Here is a 21755-nt window from a genome sequence, read left to right on the forward strand (position 1 = left end):
AGCCCAGAATAAGGCATGGATGCCAACAATTGGAGAAAAATCAATGCATGGAGCCCCCAGTTAATACTGGTGTTATTTCTTTGCCATCCACTAGACCAAGGGTGTCCAAACATATATTTTTTAATATGAAAGTAAAAGAGGGCAACATAAAACTAGTGTAATATTTGACACTGTTTTTGCTAAACTAACCCATCATTATCTGGTTGGTTGGATGTAGTTGGATGTAGTTGCAATTCTCAATGAATTCTCAAGGTGCTCATCAGATTTTTTGGTTCTAATTTTGCCCTCTGCGTGCTTCGTCCTTGAAAATAGTTGCTTATTAATATAGGTGCTGCTGAAAACTGGGTAAGTTTATGACTTTGTGTTGTTCCACATTCATAGCCGTCTTGGGCCCAGGGGCCACAGGTTGGGCACAGTTTTTTTTTCTTTAATGTTACTATATAAAGGCTAAACAGCCATGTTTATTGTACAACTCTGTACAAAAGCACTTTAAAAACACAGATCACAGATGGTTAATGGATGCCTAGAAACCTGATGTGGTAGACTTGTTATATATTGGAAAAAATAAAATCTCAGAAAGAGAAAAAGAGGTGTATCTTTACGTGCCCAATGATTATTTGATTACAAATCCCACTGAAATTGTGAATCTGGAGTTAGAGTTGTGGGTATATGAAATGTAACAACATAATATTTTGAAAGGTGTTCTGTATATTTTATCTCATGTTGTAGCAGCCTCATTATCCCTTCATAAATTGTTTTTCTTAGCCTTTATCTGCATTGAAGATAAGACGGCCAGTGCTAATTTTATGGCTTTTATCATTCCATAAATAGCTTTCCTGGTACGGCTTAGGATACAGACTGGCCAGAATGGGTCTAGCCTGGGAAGGGCTCCTCTTGGTACTCATCTCATTCTTGTGTCAGGGAAGCTACTTGATAGCCGATAAAGACCTAATTGCCATTGCTGGACCTCTGAGCCAAAGTAAAGTGGGCCTTCATAATGAGGCAATGCCAAATAATGTACTTGGGTGCAGTAAAAGAGATCTACAAGTGATGACAGAACAGTTACCTGTTCTACAGAAGTATGGAGTCACCCATTACAAGATTTATCTAAATTGGAACTTTCTACTCAAGGATGAGACTCAAGTACATTGCTACAGGAACCTTCTTCAGGCCTTGGCCAGTGTTAGCATCAGACCTGTTGGTGTCCTAAATATTGGAGATCTCAGTGGTCTTCCAACATCCATCACTGAAGAAAAAACAACAGAACTCTATATAAAATATGCTGACTTTGCGTTCCAAACATTTGGGGATTTGGTTCACATCTGGATCACCTTTGATGTTCCCAAAGAGGAGATACCAAACCCTCAGTATTTGAAGTTTTTGATTGAAGCACATGAGAAGATTTCCACTTTATACCACACCAAGTATCTAACAGCAGGTGAGAGTTCAGTCACTGCTGGTTAATTTTGTCAATGAACTCCAATCTAATTGCATAAACCTCATACATTTAATATACATGTACTTTTAAAGACAAAATAAGAGTATTTAAGTTTCTATACAAAGGCTTTCAAATGTGATATCAATAAAAACAGTTTTTATAACAGCGATAAAGACATACGTAATCTGACAGTGCCGTTATAGATTTCTATTACAACACTTTTAGATATAGTGTCAATATGCTAATTTTTATAAACTTTTTTTCTCAATGTAAAGAGGACTTGTTTAGCTGTGAGCACCATAGTCTTGCCATTATGATTTAGCATGCTGGCTTGCTATAGAAGTACATATCTTTTAATTGCCCAGCTTTATCAAGCTGCAATAGCACCTGAAGTGCACGTCTGGGCAAAAAAAAAAAGATATATTCAGTACATCTCTCAAATATATAAACATTTTACCCTTTTTGAATAGATTTTCTTGTCCACATCAGTGCCTGACCTCACAAATGCGCTTCTGGAAGAATGGTCAAACATTCCCATAGACACACTCCTAAACCTTGTGGACGGCCTTCCCAGAAGAGTTGAAGCTGTTAAAGCTGCAAAGGGCGGGCCAACTCAATATTGAACCCTACGGACTAAGACTGGGATGCCATTAAAGCTCATGTGCATGTAAATGCTTTTGGAAATATAGTGTATATCTAATGATCCCCCTAACTTCTTGTTTGAGCAGACAATATAGTCCCTTTGCTGAAATCCCTGTGTTGTCAGCCCTGCCTGTCTCTCTTCCGAGCAGGACAGTAGGAGAAGGTGTTCTATAGTCCACAGAGAGAACTGAGCAGGGCTGACAACACTGATAACTGATAGAAATACAGCACAGGTAAAGTCTGTAGAAAATGACAAGCTCAGCGGACTTCCTGCAGGTATTTTTTTTTTTGCATTTATTAAACAAATATGAAAAAACACAATGGTATATCACATACCAAATGTAAGCAAATAGATACGTTTTTATAAGGGTAGACAGCCAAGGTTTCTGTGTTGAGAGTACATTCAGGGCATGCTCCCAGCACATTGGCCGGACTATCCTAGACAGCTCTCGGTCTGTAGTCATGATTGTGAACCGATGGGGCAGGCTTCTGATCATGTGACCATTGGGACAGCCAAGCACAGTGGTCATATTGTTGGGAAGTCTGTCCCACCCCCCCCCCCCCCCCCCCCCGCCTCCAGGCATGAAGACCCATGTAAGGGGACACCAGGGCTGGGCGGGAAGGGGTTAAGGTTCTGTGTTGGGGCCATGCAACCATCCGCGTGTACCGCTCAAACTCAGGTGTGTGGGTGAGTCTGCACAGCCGGTGCATATCCATTGATTATATGCTCAGTACAAAAAAAATTAACAAACAGCTCTTCACGCTGTACAGGGCTCTACGTCTATGTTAAATGAACCCCAAGGTACTAAAAACTGTATGTCTGCCTGCCCCTCCTTGTGGCATGCTGACAGTGTGCCATGCAGTAAAGCAGTGGTTACACCCAGAAGCAAAAAAATGAGATCCTTGGAGCTCGGGTGGCTTGTTTGAACCATTTCTCCGCTATACAAATCAATGGAAATAAAAAAAGCAGCTTGGAACAGGTTAGTTCAGGTCAGCAGGAGCTCTACAGCAGGTCAAATAGACTCATCATTTAGCTCTGATTGATTTTAGAAGCATCCCAAACTGATCTCAAATTCATATTGGAACCTTTGTTATTATCTCCCCATTATCATGACATTGAAGGTCGGGTCATGCTTTGAACTTCGCACTGAGATAATTCTTGTTTGTGCAAACCAATATCAGAAAGTGATAATGCCTTTATATCAGAGTGATAACACCATATATGAGAGAGATAATGTATCTTTGATCTAAAACATTCCATAGACTTGTATTTCTGTAGCATGCTACCAAAGAAACAACTATAAAAATAATTATTTAATTTCCAATATATATTTGACATTCCACGATTAAAGACAGGAAGGTCAATCCACTGATGCATAATTCATTTATTGCACTGCATTACTTGTGCCACCTATTTTACATTACTTGTGAATAAAACAAAACTCTCATTTTAATGAATTCAAATAAATCAGGATTGGTCTAGGCAGCAGGCAGGAACATGGTCCATAAACAGGCAAGGGTCCATGCAGGTAGCAGGCAGAGACATGGTCAGCAAATAGCCAAAGCATTGGTGTATTCAGCAGGCAGGAACATTGGCCATAAACAGTCTAGGGTCGGTACAGGTAGAGATGAGATCAGCAAATATCTAAAGAATTGGGCCAGGCAGCAGGCAGAAACATCAGGCTTAAGGGCTTCGGTCAGGTAAGACCATGACACAGGGATAAGGAATTTTTCCCACCCAAAGCACTTCAAAGCCTCCAGACACGGATCAATCAATCCTGGAGAAACCCAGAGGAAACTAAAAGCTTAGTTTTCTCTGGTAGGAAACAATACTCTCACTCTGAATATGTAATCAGATCAGTCCAGGCAGCAGGTCAGTTTAGGTGGAAAGGCAGAAATGTGGTTGATAAACAAGCTAGAGTCAGTTCAGGTGGCAGGCAGAGGCATGGTCGATTACTCAGGCCAGAATCAGTGCAGGCAGCAGGTAGAAATGTGGTTCAAAAAACAGGCAAGTGGTCAGTGCATATGACATCAGATACAGGGAAATGGCAGGTAGTTGGACATATGAGAAAAATCTTCACCATACATTCACTAATATCGTAGTGAAGTATTGTAGATATGGAAGCAGTCTCCTATACAGAGGTCAGGTTAGGAGGGACAATGGGAACAATAGCATTGGGTGCAATGCCTAATTGTATTATTGGTGCACACACAGCATTTTATGGGGGTTTTCGGGCTGTTTGGGTAGTAGGGATAATATTGGGGACGTGTCTTTCGGGCAGCCTGCTTACTGCATTAGAATTAGACATGTGCAGAGTAAAATATTTCGTTTCGGAATTTCGTTTTCGTCCGAAAAATTAATTAATTTAGTTACTCCCGAAACTCGTTTTTATTTATTTTGTTTTTCGTTCAAAAATTGCATTCGTCCGAAAATCCAGATGAATTACGGTCGAATCTGTCTTTGAAGGCTTATGGTGTCTGTCGAATGTATAAAGAAGATTCGACTGAGCTAGTATATAGCATACTTCGTGTGAACTTTAGAACCCTATTAAAGTCTATGGGACTCCAACGTTCAAAATCTAAAGTGCTAATTTTAAAGGTTAATATGCAAGTTACTGTCCTAAAAAGTGTTTGGGGACCGGGGTCCTGCCCCAGGGGACATGTATCAATGCAAAAAAAAGTTTTAAAAACTGCATTTTTTTCGGGAGCAGTGATTTTAATAATGATTAAAGTGAAACAATAAAAGTGTAATATTCCTTTAAATTTCAGGGGGGGGGGGGGTGTCTATAGTATGCCTGTGAAGGGGCGCATGTTTCTGGTGCTTAGAACTGTCCCTGCACAAAGTGTCATTTATGCAGGAAACAAAGTCCTTTAAAATCACTCGCAGCTATTATGAATTGTCAGCTCCATAATACAGAGAACACTCATTGAAAGTCATTGATAAAAAAATTTAAAATAAAGCGTGGGGGTCCCCCAAATTCAATTACCAGGCCCTTCAGGTCTGGTATGGATATTAAGGGGAACCCTGCATCAAATAAAAAAAAATTGACGTGGGGTTCCCCCTAAAAATCCATACCAGACCCTTTATCCGAGCACGCAACCTGGCAGGCCGCAGGAAAAGAGGGGGGGATGAGAGAGCGGCCCCCCTCCCTCCTGAACCATACCAGGCCACATGCCCTCAACATTGGGAGGATGCTTTGGGGGTCTGTGACCCCTCAAAGCACCTTGTCCCCATGTTGATGCGGAGAAGAGCCTCATCCCCACAACCCTGGCCGGTGGTTGTGGGGGTCTGCGGGCGGGGGGCTTATCAGAATCTGGAAGCCCCTTTAACAAGGGGACCCCCAGATCCCGGCCCCCCCCTGTTTGAAATGGTAAGGGGGTACAAAAGTACCCCTACCATTTCACAAAGAAAGTGTAAAAAATAGTTAAATAAGACAAACACACTTTTGAAAAATTCCTTTATTAAAAAAAAAAAAAAAAAAGATTCCAGCGGTGGTAATCCACTCTTGCTATCCAGCGACGGACGATCATCCCTCCGGGGTCCAGCGATGGCTCATCTGAATCAGCGCAGCGAATCCATCCAGCTTCTGTCTCCATGGAGGAGACACTGCGGGGATTCCGGCGGCCTGGCGTTTGTTATATGCGGAGGGCGGGGCCACCCGTCACCTGGCCCTGCCCCCCTCTGATGCAGGGGGAAATCCGGGCTTCCTCGTGACGTATGGGTGACCCCGCCCCCCCTCTGATGTAAAGGAAACCTGCCTGTGTTACATCAGAGGGGTGCGGGGTCACCCATACGTCATGGGAAAGCCCGGGTTTCCCCTTGCGTCAGAGGGGGGCGGGGTCTGGTGATTGAATTTGGGGGACCCCCTCGCTTTTTATTTATTTATTTATTTTATCAATGACTTTCAATGAGTGTTCTCTGTATTACGGGAGCCGACAATTCATAATAGCTGCGAGTGATTTTAAAGGACTTTTTTTCCTGCATAAATGACACTTTGTGCAGGGACAGTTCTAAGCACCAGAAACATGAGCCCCTTCATAGGCATACTATAGCCACCCCCCCCCCCCCCCACGAAATTTAAAGGAATATTACACTTTTATTGTTTCACTTTAATCATTATTAAAATCACTGCTCCCGAAAAAACTGCCATTTTTAAAACTTTTTTTTGCATTGATACATGTCCCCTGGGGCAGGACCCGGGTCCCCAAACACTTTTTAGGACAGTAACTTGCAGAATCTTTTCTCTCTGTCAAATCTTTTTTCTCTGTCGAATATTTTCTCTATATAATCTTGGACTAATAGAGGTAAGGTTACGCACATTCGACCACAGGTTCTATAGACACAGATTGTTATTGTCAGAGTCTCGTCGAATCTCCTATTCTATATCGAACTGTTGTAACAACGAAAATGAAAATAAAGCATTTATTTATGTCGGATCTTTCGTTTTTCGGATTCTGTGCTTTCGTTATCGTTTGTCAAAACGAAAACGAAAATAGCTGAAATTCGGACGAAAATGCATTCGGACGAAAACTAATGCACATGTCTAATTAGAATGGTATTCAAGTGTAGAGCATCCCTGATAATTAAAGTATGTGATCTTCCCCTTTTAATACTTTAGATAGGAGCCGGGTCTTTCTGTGGACTTATAATAGATGATGTAGACATTGTACAGGGCCAACTGGAAAATTATATATGATATATGGACAGTTTTTTGTACCAGTGGATTGATCTTCTGGTGGCTAAATATGGTTGTAACATTTAGTCATTATAATCGACACCTCTTATGAACTGATTGTAGTTAAATATGTAGTTATCATATTTGTGGACTGGACCGTGCCTTCCTTGGGTTTCCACTGAGGTGTCTTTGCTCCTATAACGTAAGCGGTCTCAATATAGCGTCTAAACAAGGTCAAATCCTCTATCAAATGCACAAACACCAGGTTAGCGTGCTTCTACTGCAAGAGATGCACTTTTACTCTGAATCCACCCCCTCTTGCTCTAACAGATACTTCAACAGGTGAATCCATAGTACACATCCTACACAGAAGGCCAGAGGGGCCTCTATAGCCTTTCCACAAAGCACTCCCTATCAATCTGACTGACCATATCTTTGATACCTATTGGTGAAATTCTTGCTGTGGGGGACTAAATTTACAGTAGCTAACGTATATCTACCAAACGTAAATCAAGTATCCTCAGCTCTGCAGTACCTCCAGATCTTAGCTGGCTTCACAGAGGGCAAGCTTATCCTGGGTGCAGACTTCAATGCCCCACCGGACCCACTCCTAGACTCTTTCACGTCATGATCTTAGTTGTCTTTCCCTAAATTACAGGCACTAAAGCGGGCTTTATACGACTTACATCTCATTGATGTGTGGAGGGTACTGTACCCTACGTTTTGTAACTACACCCATTTCTCCCATGCCCACAAGTCTTACAATCACATAGACTACTTTCTAGTGGAACATAGCTGCTTGGATTAGTCCCCCAACTGCGAAATCGACTCTATGATATGGTCTGACCACTCTCCCGTATACCTGAGCCCCCAGATTCCCTCTACACTGGTTAGAGAATGGTCATGGTGTTTGAATGACTTGATGCTTACAAATTCAAATGTGTCACAAGGGTCTCAGATGCCATATCCAATTTTTTCACTAATCACGGCGAGGACCCTACTTCTCTGCCAATCCAATGGGAAGCACTAAAGGCTGTCCTATGAGGCTGCTTTATTCAAATCGGGGCCCACATGAAGAAGGAACGATCCACTACCATTGTGGCTGAAACTCAAATGCGTAAGAGCTTGGAAACTGAAGACAAGCGCTCCCCTACTGTGGAAACTCTCACTGAGGTATCTCACAGCTTTGGTACGAGGTGTGTACGCGTTCATATGCGGATAAACTCACTCTGCACCAGTATCAATTCCGAGACAAATGCAGTAGATCATTAGCTCGCTCCTTACACCCTAAGGCACCATTGGCGTTTATATCCCATATCCAAGACAAATTGGGCAACTCAGTTTCCACACCCTCCCAAATAGCACAGAAGGATTTCTATCAGTCTCTATATAATATCCATACCTCTAGCTCCCCTTCTGAGGCAGAGGAAAGCAAGGCATGTTATATTGCAGGGACAGCATTACTCACACTGAATGAGGATGATATTAAAGAGTTAGAGGAGCCCATCACTACAGACAAAGTTGCTAAGGCCATAGCGGCCACCCTGGCTGGTAAAAGCCTGGGCGCTGATGGCTTTACTCCTAAATTCTACAAAAACTTTGAACTGCTCCTTAAACCCTTCCTAACTAAAATGTTAAACTCTCTGTCGGACGGTTCAGCATTTCCACCACAAACATTATAAGCTCATATCTCCCTCATCCCTAAACCTGGCAAAGACCACACTCTGTGTGCAAACTAATGACATATCTCGTTGATAGGGGTAGACCTAAAGGTATCCACCATTGTGTTGGCTAAGCCCCTGTACACACGGTCGGAGATTTTGCCAACCAAATCCGTCGGATTTTGCCCGTCGGATTTAGTCCGACGGATTGTGTCCGAAACTGTTGCATACACACGGTCGGGCCAAGTTGGCGAAAAATCAGAACTTTCAGAACGTGATGACGTAATTTCGTTACGATGGGACTACATTCAGGCTAGTAGCCAATAGCTTTGATGTAGGAATTTGATCTGAGCATGCGTGGCACTTGGTCCGATGAAAATGCTCTACACATGATCGGATTAGGTCCGTCCGGCCCAGTTGGTCGGGAAATATTTCCAACATGTTGGAAAATTGGGTCGGACGGAGATTCGGACGGAATCAGTCCGATGCATACCACACACAGTCGGATTATCTGACGACACGGTCCGATAAGACTCATTCCGACAGATTCTCCGACCGTGTGTACAAGGGCTTACAGATTTTAGATCTATCTAATCTGATACATTTGGACCAGGTTGGGTTCATGAGTGGTCGCGAAGCTCGGGATAACAACTTGAAAAATCTTCTCTTAGCTGACTATGCCCGTGCCCATGACATACCGCTCTGTCTCCTGACAGTTGATGCTGAAAAAGCATTTGACCGGATCGACTGGCAATTTCTTAGACTGTCACTACAACAAATAGGAGTGGGTCCCCACATGTTATCCAAGATAATACTCCTCAATGTCTGCCAGAATTCGTATTAACAGTTCATTATCCCCTGCATTCCACAACCATAATGGAACGAGGCAGGGATTCCCTTTGCCCCCCCCCCCCCCCAATATGTCCTCACCATGGAACACCTAGCTGTAGCCTTACGTAATAATATCTCTATGATGGGGATCTCGATAGGTCCTATTCCCATCAAACTTGCCCTATTTGCGAATGACCTGCTGATGTATGTGACAAATCCCCAATTATCCGTGCCCTCTATATTACAGGAGTTTGAGGACTTCGGGACAATGAGTAACTTTAAAGTAAACCACAGTAAGTCAGAAATTCTCAATATCTCATTACCTGGGATGACCTTACAACACGTCTTGACTTCTATTTTTTAGACAGGCTCCAAGGTTATTCGATAGTTAGGGATCAACATCCCCACAGAAGCTTCCTGACTTTTCTCTACAAATTTTATTCCCCTACTCCTCAAAACCCAAGTGGATCTCTCCTCATATGCAACCACGCAGCTCTCATGGTTAGATAGGGTGAACGCTTTGAAAATGGATGTGCTACTCCGATTCTTATATTTATTCCAAACCATTCCTATTCATATCCTGATCTTGTATTTTAGGAAGATTCACTGGCTCACCCTAGAATTAAATATGAGACCCTCTCTCTCCCGAAGACTGGGGGGGAAGCAGGAGCCACAGATGCTTCTTTGTACCACAAGGCTGCTGTACTTACACAGATTGTAGATTGGTTTCATCATTCTACATCAAAAATCTGGGTGCAAATAGAAGGCCACTTGAACTCGATCAAACTTCGTGTTCTTTCAGGGACCCTTGTGGATGATTGAAAAGATCCATCACTGCTGGCGGATCTTACCCATCACACAATTCAAATGTGAGAGCGGATGATCTTGTCCAGTGATGTCTCCAAACAGGTGGGACATATGACTCCCTTCTTTGGGTCCCCAGCAATCCCACCTGCTATGTATAGATCGAAATTTGGGCCCTGGAGTAAAGATGAACCCAGGAGACTTGCCTAAGTCCTCCGTGCTGATCCATCCCTGATGACTGACTCCCCCAACTGTTCGCTTCCTCACTCCCCGACACACTGGCTTGAAAGACGACAAGTCTTATCATAAATTTGCAGTTTTCACTCTCTGTCCACTATTTTATCCTAACCATCAAGTTTTGACGATCTACTTCTACAGACTGCCCCCCCGACCCATGTAATCTCACAACTTTACTCTATGCTTCTCAAAATCCAAATACGCAGTCCTGGGAATTAGAACTACAACATTCTATTTCACGAATAGAGTGGCAAAAATGTTTCATACTGACATACAAGCTCTCTTCTGCGACCTCAGTCCAAGAGAAGGGATTTAAATTGGTTGTGAGATCGTACAGATGCCCTGTAAACATAAAACATATTGACCCCTCCCATTCAGACGCCTGTTGGAGATGTTTGGGTTCTAGAGGAACTATGCTCCACGTCTGGTGGGAATGCCCTCCGATTAAAAAATTCTTACAAACGATATTTGACTTGTACTGCAAGCTTAGGGTGACAACCCTTCAACCTACACCAGAAATAGTCCTCCTCTCCATGATCCCCGGCTCACTGAAATCAGTCAAAAAAGATGTACTATGTAATTTCCTTGCTGCGGTGCGGACATTAACCTCTGACATTGTAAATCGCTGAATTAGCCCTCCCTTGCGGATTGGGCTATTGAAGTAGCATGAATAAGAAAGAGACTTGGAACATCTGCTGGCCCAGGAAAAAGACAAAGAGGAACAGTTTTCCATCACGTGGACCTCTTGATCCATGTTTCCATCTTCTCCTCAATTTGTGACATGGACTGAGGGTGAACCACCTATTTCCACCCCACAGCCATGATGGCATGCCTCTATTCTTTCCCCTCTCTCCTAGAGACCTTATTTCTGCCTTACCACCCTGCCTTCTACCAATTGAAGTGTTCCCATTGCCTATGGAATGAGTAGTGATCCCAAAAGCGCTTATACTTTGCAAGCATAACACTTGGCTATTACAATCATTATATGTTTCTACTATATGTTCGTGTATCCTGACCCCTGTCAGGATGTTGAGTATTCCCCAAAAACAATGTGGTTTGATTTATTTAATATATTGTTGCGTTATGTTAAATATACAAAAGAACATAAGGCCCCAACAAACTGTAACTGTACCTCATGGTTATGATATAATTGTATATCTTTAACTTTATTTTGAAATGTTAACATGGTCTTGTTTCAATAAAATAAGATTGAACTAAAAATAAATTGGGGAAAAAAAATAATAAGTGGCTTGATTTTGTACAGTTTATTGTACTGTATTCAGGGTGATTTCAGGGAGGGAGCAGGACATTATAATTGAACTGTAGAAACCTGATTATTATTGCATAGCGTGATCTGGACAAAATGGAGGAATGGAGTGGCGTGAATAGGGTGTGTGGACCAGTAGGAGGGAAGTTAATTTATTTGTTGGGAGTCCTATATTCAGTGTAAATACAAGGAAATTTTTGCTGGGCATACAGAACATTGGTCCACAATTAAATTCGATAAATCATTGGTAAAAACCAAAAAATTTTAATTAATTGGGTGTATGATTTTTGGTTAATATGAATTAGAGGGAAGCCATACAAGATTTGAAAACACCCCAGGGACACTATTATAGGCCTTAATCCTTAGTGGGCTGATGGTGTTTTAACAGTAAATCTCTGTAAAATCACTATAAAAGCTCAGTAACTCACAGATCGGCACTTACAGGCTCAGATTGGTTCTATTTCCCCTCACACATGCTCTCTGTGTGTGGAGAGGGCAAACCAATGCTGCAACGTGTAGTTTTTGTTTACATTTTGTGATTGCTGCGATTGGACACAGCAATCACTTGGCACAGGGCCGATCATAGTGGTCCTGTACCATGATCGGTGATGCACTGTGTCCAAAGGACACAACTATCACAGACCACACCGCTGGGCACCTCCCGCAGGAGTGTGCAAGCTCCTAGAGTGGGAGGACATACTCGTACTTCCTCTCAGAATGATGTAAACCCATCACTACCTGGTCACTGTGCTTCTCTATGTAATAGAAATCATGACAGGTAAAAGAAGATGGTAGTATGCTGTATATAGCTTCCTGATAAGATTACAGTGCCCTGCCTTAGTACTCCGCACTAGAACCCTCAGCGCTGATGCAAGCAGTGTGCTGTTTCTTAGGAGGTGTTATGCTTCCATGATTGCATGGACTAAAATACAATAAACAAAGGGGTGTGTGATGCTGGATGTCTTCCAGCCAGAATCTGGCTCCATCTGATTTGCATCAACTTCTAATGCACACTGTAAGAAGCTTATGAGTAAGCAAGTTCAGTACAGGATTCTGCACAACTGTGCAAGACAAAGGGCAATGCTTAAGTTGAGCTTTGAAGTTATACTAAAGTCTCGTTACAAAATAACAAACATGTTATATTTACCTACTCTGTGCCGTATTTTTGAAAGAAAGGGGGAAATGAATAAAGGGGACTGGAGGGTAACCAACCCCCGGGACTTTATTAACGGCACCAAATATGTATAAACGATAAGTAAAATCAATAAAGTTTTATTCAGTGTACAAAAAACATTTTTCAGATAAAAAAGACAATTTTGTCCATATACATACAAAGTAGAAAATATGAGTATACAAAAGTTGGTACATAAGCCTACAAGACTCCACAAATTACCACATTTATATACAATTTAAACTGCATTGTTTCTTTCCTACATGTTTCGCTCTTCTGAGCTTCCTCAGGACAATTGCAGCATACAGCAATCAATAGAAAACTGAAAATATACAAAAAATAAATAAATAAACATAAATGGTTCTGTACACACAAGAGACCCCTGGGAGGCACAAAAAGTGTCCACCCAACAGGTTAACACAACCAATTAAATAAATCTGGTAATGGATTCATTCAAATCTAACATTTTAGCCAGAGAGGAATGAATCGACCACCTCTACAATATTGAACAACAGGACATAGTTTTTATATGTACTAAATAACAAATTAATTCGTTAAGGGGAACAGACACTCACTCCCATGAGTGGCATCCCAAATCTATTGAATAAACAAATAATAATATAATTCTCCATTATGGAGATTGCAGATAGAATTATAAGAAAACAGACAAAAAAAAGCAAAAAGAACATCTTACCCCATATAGTTGGTGAATTCATATAAATGTATATCATTATTTCCAAATGTTGTAAATATTAATTTTTGCTTAGGCGAGAAAAATTTAGATTCTCCTCCTTTTCCACCAAATAGGTGGACTGTGATGAGAGCAGCGCTAGGGATCCCCAATCTCCCCCACGAGTCTGCAGAGGCACGAGAAAAATATATATAATGTATCTAGGCCATTTAAGTGTGATCTTCATATGGCAAAATAAATATTTGAAACATAGCTGGCAATACCCAGAAGGTGGCTGAATTAGAACCAGTTGAACATGCCCAATAACAGCAAACCCCGTGTGTTGTCAGATAGAGATTAAACGAAATATGTTTTTGAACACGAGAGATTTCTCTGTGCTGATCTAGAGAACGAAGAGTAAAAAAGGGAGACCACATCCCCATCAATGATATATATCTACCTCAGAGATATAGAGTACATAGTTCCAATTGAGACTTCAGGAGCATCCTTCAGGTCCCATTAAAACCATCCCATTCCTACCTGTTTTGTAAGGCAATAGTAATGTAGTCAGAGAGATTCGAATACTTCTCCGTCTGGGAGCGGCCCCACGTGTCTTCTCCCGTCGCTTGTCTGAATGACACTAACAGGACCCGCGTCTTAACTCGTGTCTCCAGCCCTGCGGGCACACCTATAGGGAGGATCTCCTCACTGCGCGTAGGTTCTCTATTGCGCATGCGCAGAGGACGTAAATCACGTCCATGCAGTGCATCGGCCATTTTGGAGTATGGCCAAAGTCAGGAAGTTTGCCAGTAATGGTCTGTCCATATCCGCACTCAGACTTAGCATGACGCTTTGTCAGAGGCAGGCGACCATGATGGACAAAGGGCAGTATGCCCTGGTCTTCTTCTCGGACAGAACAAAATGCAAATAAACGGGGATGGGGATGGCCCAAAACAATTGCCACTCACCATATGATCCCCGGTTTCAAATGATGGTAAAAGAAAGTTATTTGCGACAAACAGACAAGAAAAGGAAACCTCACATTTAGAAACGGGGCGGGCTGACCAAACCCCTAACTGGTTGGAATGGGTTATAGGTCAAACCCGCCCCGGGGTGCCCGTACAGACTCAAGAAGTGGAAGACATTCAGAAGATCCCTTATAGAATACGGAGCTCCCACCACAGTCCACTAATTATCCAATGTTAACCATAGTGTATTACTAATGGTACAATGCATTTTATTTAATACAGTATATTTTTTCTTCTCCATCCCACGGGGAAAAAAAAAAAAAATCATGAATCTTAAAATCTAAAGAAAAGGTTTGAAGCTAATCGCATCATTGAGTCCGGGAGATCGAGTGGCTTCCAAATTAAATATCCATCGGGTCTCTCGTTGTAAGAGAGTATGATTATAGTCCCCCCCCTCTATCTCCCGGAGGGACATATTCCAATGGAAAGAAGTGCATGAGGTTATCATTAAACTGATGATATAAACCAAAATGTCGACTGATTGGGGTTTCCATCTTCTTCCCCCGCACCAGGGACACATGGTCCCTGATGCGGTGGAAGAAGGGACGTTTTGTCTTCCCAATGTAGAAAGCATTACATTGACAAATCATGATGTACACCACCCCCACTGATTGACATGTCACAGCAAATTTGGGCTTAAATAGATGACCATTTGGCAAACGTATAGATCCCGACGCATGTAGGTATCTGCAAAAACCACACTTATGGCATGGGGCACATCCTGTTCGTTTGAGTCCCACCTTCAAAGGAGGGGAAAAATGGCTTTGTACTAGAGAGTCCTTTAAAGATCGTGATCTCCTGTAAGTAATGCCCGGATAGTCCGGGAGATGTTTAGCTAAAAGGGGATCCCCCTTCAGGAGATACCAATATCTCTGAAGGATTCCTTTTACTTGCAAGTGTTGTTCGTTGAATGTGGTGATAAATCTAACCTCATCAATGGTCTTTGATGGTCTATGACTATGTATTAAGGAGGCCCTACTTTGTTTCCTAGCTTGCGTATATGCCCTTTTTAGGCTTTTATTACTGTAGCCTCTTTGACGAAGGCGCAGTCCTAATTTCCTAGCCTCTAAGGCAAAATCTCCATGATTGCTACAATTCCATCTTAGACGGAGATATTGTCCGTATGGGATGCTCGCTATCAGAGGGGACGGGTGTGAGCTGGATGCATGTAAAAGCGAATTTGCCGCAGTGGTTTTTCGGTGGAGAGTGGACTGAATCCCTCCCCCCAAATCAGTAAAAATTTGCACATCAAGGAAAGTTATCCTAGAAAGGCTCTTTTCCATGGTAAATTTTAAATTAAAGGAATTCGTCCCCAACAAGTCCACAAAGGTATCTAAGTCTTCCTCATTACCCATCCAAATAAAGAAGATGTCATCAATTAATCTTCGCCACATTGGTATCGAATCAAAAAATCGTTGTAAATTTTCTTGGCGAAAGATCTGGCGCTCCCAGCCCCCCAGGTACAGGTTGGCATATGAGGGAGCACATTTGGTCCCCAAAGCCACCCCCTGCACCTGGAGGTAATGGGAGCGCCCAAACATAAAGATGTTGTTGGTGAGAATAAAATGTAGGAGATCCAAAATGAATTTCATATAGTTGGGAGGGATGCGCCCATCCTCCACTATGAAACTCTCAATTATCTGAACCCCCAAGTCATGGGGGATCGAATTATACAGAGCCTCTACATCCAAGGTCACTAGCCAGGTCCCCTCTGATAGCGAAATCCCATCCCACTTACTGCGGGCTTTGGATGGGATTTCGCTATCAGAGGGGACCTGGCTAGTGACCTTGGATGTAGAGGCTCTGTATAATTCGATCCCCCATGACTTGGGGGTTCAGATAATTGAGAGTTTCATAGTGGAGGATGGGCGCATCCCTCCCAACTATATGAAATTCATTTTGGATCTCCTACATTTTATTCTCACCAACAACATCTTTATGTTTGGGCGCTCCCATTACCTCCAGGTGCAGGGGGTGGCTGTGGGGACCAAATGTGCTCCCTCATATGCCAACCTGTACCTGGGGGGGGCTGGGAGCGCCAGATCTTTCGCCAAGAAAATTTACAACGATTTTTTGATTCGATACCAATGTGGCGAAGATTCATTGATGACATCTTCTTTATTTGGACGGGTAATGAGGAAGACTTAGATACCTTTGTGGACTTGTTGGGGACGAATTCCTTTAATTTAAAATTTACCATGGAAAAGAGCCTTTCTAGGATAACTTTCCTTGATGTGCAAATTTTTACTGATTTGGGGGGAGGGATTCAGTCCACTCTCCACTGAAAAACCACTGCGGCAAATTCGCTTTTACATGCATCCAACTCACACCCGTCCCCTCTGATAGCGAGCATCCCATACGGACAATATCTCCGTCTAAGACGGAATTGTAGCAATCATGGAGATTTTGCCTTAGAGGCTAGGAAATTAAGACTGCGCCTTCGTCAAAGAGGCTACAGTAATAAAAGCCTAAAAAGGGCATATACGCAAGCTAGGAAACAAAGTAGGGCCTCCTTAATACATAGTCATAGACCATCAAAAACCATTGATGAGGTTAGATTTATCACCACATTCAACGAACAACACTTGCAAGTAAAAGGAATCCTTCAGAGATATTGGTATCTCCTGAAGGGGGATCCCCTTTTAGCTAAACATCTCCCGGACTATCCGGGCATTACTTACAGGAGATCACGATCTTTAAAGGACTCTCTAGTACAAAGCCATTTTTCCCCTCCTTTGAAGGTGGGACTCAAACGAACAGGATGTGCCCCATGCCATAAGTGTGGTTTTTGCAGATACCTACATGCGTCGGGATCTATACGTTTGCCAAATGGTCATCTATTTAAGCCCAAATTTGCTGTGACATGTCAATCAGTGGGGGTGGTGTACATCATGATTTGTCAATGTAATGCTTTCTACGTTGGGAAGACAAAACGTCCCTTCTTCCACCGCATCAGGGACCATGTGTCCCTGGTGCGGGGGAAGAAGATGGAAACCCCAATCAGTCGACATTTTGGTTTATATCATCAGTTTAATGATAACCTCATGCACTTCTTTCCATTAGAATATGTCCCTCCGGGAGAAAGAGGGGGGGACTATAATCATACTCTCTTACAACGAGAGACCCGATGGATATTTAATTTGGAAGCCACTCGATCTCCCGGACTCAATGATGCGATTAGCTTCAAACCTTTTCTTTAGATTTTAAGATTCATGTTTTTTTTTTTTTTTCCCGTGGGATGGAGAAGAAAAAATATACTGTATTAAATAAAATGCATTGTACCATTAGTAATACACTATGGTTAACATTGGATAATTAGTGGACTGTGGTGGGAGCTCCGTATTCTATAAGGGATCTTCTGAATGTCTTCCACTTCTTGAGTCTGTACGGGCACCCCGGGGCGGGTTTGACCTATAACCCATTCCAACCAGTTAGGGGTTTGGTCAGCCCGCCCCGTTTCTAAATGTGAGGTTTCCTTTTCTTGTCTGTTTGTCGCAAATAACTTTCTTTTACCATCATTTGAAACCGGGGATCATATGGTGAGTGGCAATTGTTTTGGGCCATCCCCATCCCCGTTTATTTGCATTTTGTTCTGTCCGAGAAGAAGACCAGGGCATACTGCCCTTTGTCCATCATGGTCGCCTGCCTCTGACAAAGCGTCATGCTAAGTCTGAGTGCGGATATGGACAGACCATTACTGGCAAACTTCCTGACTTTGGCCATACTCTAAAATGGCCGATGCGCTGCATGGACGTGATTTACGTCCTCTGCGCATGCGCAATAGAGAACCTACGCGCAGTGAGGAGATCCTCCCTATAGGTGTGCCCGCAGCCCGGCGGTGACGTCAGACGCCGCCGGGCTGGAGACACGAGTTAAGACGCGGGTCCTGTTATTGTCATTCAGACAAGCGACAGGAGAATAAACGTGGGGCCGCTCCCAGACGGAGAAGTATTCGAATCTCTCTGACTACATTACTATTGCCTTACAAAACAGGTAGGAATGGGATGGTTTTGATGGGACCTGAAGGATGCTCCTGAAGTCTGTATGCTGCAATTGTCCTGAAGAAGCTCAGAAGAGCGAAACATGTAGGAAAGAAACAATGCAGTTTAAATTGTATATAAATGTGGTAATTTGTGGAGTCTTGTAGGCTTATGTACCAACTTTTGTATACTCATATTTTCTACTTTGTATGTATATGGACAAAATTGTCTTTTTTATCTGAAAAATGTTTTTTGTACACTGAATAAAACTTTATTGATTTTACTTATCGTTTATACATATTTGGTGCCGTTAAAAAAGTCCCGGGGGTTGGTTACCCTCCAGTCCCCTTTATTCATTTCCCCCTTTCTTTCAAAAATTTTTAACTGGGATGTGGCACTTTTCTATAATATATACTTATGTGACCATTAGCCTTTTTCTATATATATCCTTTTTCTACTCTGTGCCGTAGTTTTGCACAGAGAAGCCCGAATCCTCCTCTTCTCGGGTCCCTCTTCAGCGTCCTGGCCTGACCCTCCTCTTGAGTGCAGCTTGCTATGGGGGCACCCGAGGTGAGCCGCAGCTCTGTGTGTCCATTCAGACACAAAGCGACGGCCTGGCCCCACCACCTCACTCTCCTCATTGGCTCACTGACTTTGATGGACTGTCCCAGCCAATGAGGAAGGAGAGTCCCAGACAGCTGAGTCTCTCGTGTAACATCGCTGGATCAAGAGGGGACTTGGGTAAGTATTAGGGGGACTGAGGAAAGCTGCTGCACAGAGAAGGGTTTTTATCTTAAAGCAGTTGTATAACCGCAAAACTAAAAAAAAAAAAAAACTCTGCAAGGCAAAGGCATAATGAGCTAGTATGCACCACATACTAGCGCATTATAAAATACTTACCTTAAATCAAAGCCCCAGTATTGCAGTCTGGTTCACACCGAGGGAGCTGACATCTTGCCCTCTGCGTTTCTTTGGGGTTCGCGGCTCCGGTGCTGTGAGTGGCTGGAGCTGTGATGACGTCACTCCAGGCAGAGGTCTTCTTACCGGCTTACCTGTAGCTAAAAATCACTAATTAGGATATACAACCACTTTAATGCATAGAATGCATTAAGATAAAAAAATAAAAAAAATAAAAAACCTTCTGCCATTACAACCACTTTAATGGCAGAAAACTTGAATTGACTTGTACTAGTGGCTGCTTCATTTTCTACACTTTTAACAGTTTGACATCTCACATAGGGAGGGTACACTTCTTTCCTGTATAAAATCTTCATTCTTGTTCTACAGCCTCTTTACTTTTATATACTTTTATAATATGTTGGAACTTATATATTTGCATTTATGTATACATAATTATACATTTGCTAATTTTATCAGGTGGGGAGTTGTCTGTTGCCCTTGACCCAGAAGTCCTGGATGCCTGTCAGTCAATAAATGGCAATTTCTTGGTAAGTAAACATTATTTTGTAGTTTTTGTTCCTCTGGTTTTATGGTATTGCTACAGTGCCTTGAAAAAGTATTCATACCCTTTGAAATTTTCCACATTTTGTCATGTTACAACCAAAAAGCGTAAATGTATTTTATTGGGATTTTATGTGATAGAGATAGGCCAACACAAAGTGGCACATAATTCCGACAGGAAAACCATCACAGCTTTTTCCAACGAGAATTCTGATTGTGTGTACTCACCATCAGAGTCTGCAAAAGACTTGAGACTGGGGTGGAGATTCACCTTCCAGCAGGACAACGACCCTAAACATACAGCCAGAGCTACAATGGAATGGTTTCGATCAAAGCATATTCATTTGTTAGAACGGCCCAGTCAAAGTCCAGACCTAAATCCAACTGAGAATCTGTGGCAAGACTTGAAAATTACTTCTACAAAAGTATTGACTCGGGGGGCTGAATAGAAATGCATGCCACACTTTTCAGATATTTATTTGTAAAAAATGTTGAAAACCATTTATCATTTTCCTTCCACTTCACAATTATGTGCCACTTTGTGTTGGTCTATCACATAAAATCCCAATAAAATACATTTACGTTTTTTTGGTTGTAACATGACAAAATGTGGATAATTTCAAGGGGTATGAATACTTTTTCAAGGCACTGTATGCTCAAAAAATAGTTTTGCCCGTGCTTCAGAATCAGCTTATTTTCTAACTTCAGTTATGACTTAAGCTATGGAATTAATCAGTATAAAAAACCCTTAAGGCGTCAGTATACCAAGACATTTTGGACAATTTCATGCTCCCAACTTTGTGGGAACAGTTTAGGGATGGTCCCTTCCTATTCCAACATGACTGCACACAAAGCAAGATCCATAAAGACGTGGATGAGTGAGTTTGGGGTGAAGGAACTCAACCCGATGCAACACATTTGGGATGAATTAGAGCGGAGACTGCAAGCCAGGCGTTCTCATCCAACATCAGTAGACCTCACAAATGCGCTTCTGGAGGAATGGTCAAACATTCCCATAGACACACTCCTAAACCTTGTGGACAACCTTCCCAGAGTTGAAGCTGTTATAGCTGCAAAGGGTAGGCCAACTCAATATTGAACCCTATGGACTAAGACTGGGATGGCATTAAAGTTCATCTGCGTGTAAAGATTAAGTTAAGGCAGGCGTCTCCATATTTTTGACAATATAGTGTACGTTCCTTTATTGGTCAAACCTAAACTTCAGCTTTAGTTATCCCGGATGTTATAGTGATGCACAATAAAGTGGAATTAAAGGGGTTGTAAAGGTTTGTTTTTTTATTTTCTAAATAGGTTCCTTTAAGCTAGTGCATTGTTGGTTCACTTACCTTTTCCTTCGATTTCCCTTATAAATGTTTTTTTCTTTGTTTTCTTTGTCTGAATTTCTCATTTCCTGTTCAGTAAGCTGTTCTGGCTGACTAAACACCGCTCAGATGATGGTGTGAAGTTTACTGAGGAGAAACAGGAAGTGAGAAATTCAGACAAAGAAAAAGACATTTAGAAGGGAAATCGAAGGAAAAGGTAAGTGAACCAACAATGCACTAGCTTAAATGAACCTATTTAGAAAATAAAAAACAAAGCTTTACAACCCCTTTAATGCCTTACAGTAGCTAAACTAACTTCGTAAAAATGTTCCCTCCCCTCTCCTTATCTTGTTTTTTAGTCCACTTTGGTATGGTCATATGATCCTGCAGCTCTAGCTCCCCTGTGACAGTGAGCAGCTGCTGCAGGGGAAAGGAGGAAGCCCTGACAACGGCTGGGTCATGGAAGCCTATGGGTGATGTCATGGCTCCCAGAACTCTCAGCCGTTGTCAGCACTCCCTCCTCTATCCTACAGCCACTGACACAGGAGAGCTGGAGCCGCAGGATCA

General features: G+C 42.3%; 1 protein-coding gene across 2 annotated transcripts in view; it reads left to right on the forward strand.

Annotated features, from left to right (window-relative positions):
- Positions 1–850: 850 nt before the first annotated feature.
- Positions 851–21755, forward strand: part of LOC143923851 (lactase/phlorizin hydrolase-like) — a 94747-nt gene continuing 73842 nt past the window's right edge. For both annotated transcript variants that reach the window (XM_077447772.1, XM_077447773.1), the window contains exons 1-2: positions 851–1438; positions 19783–19853. In XM_077447772.1, coding sequence (XP_077303898.1) covers positions 868–1438; positions 19783–19853 — 642 coding nt within the window. In that variant the 5' untranslated portion in view covers positions 851–867. The remainder of the gene's footprint in view (positions 1439–19782; positions 19854–21755) is intronic.

This window comes from Lithobates pipiens, unplaced genomic scaffold (genome assembly GCF_037356315.1).
Source record: "Lithobates pipiens isolate NorthernLeopardFrog02 unplaced genomic scaffold, aLitPip1_a1.2 Scaffold_22, whole genome shotgun sequence".
Taxonomy (NCBI): Eukaryota; Metazoa; Chordata; class Amphibia; order Anura; family Ranidae; genus Lithobates; species Lithobates pipiens.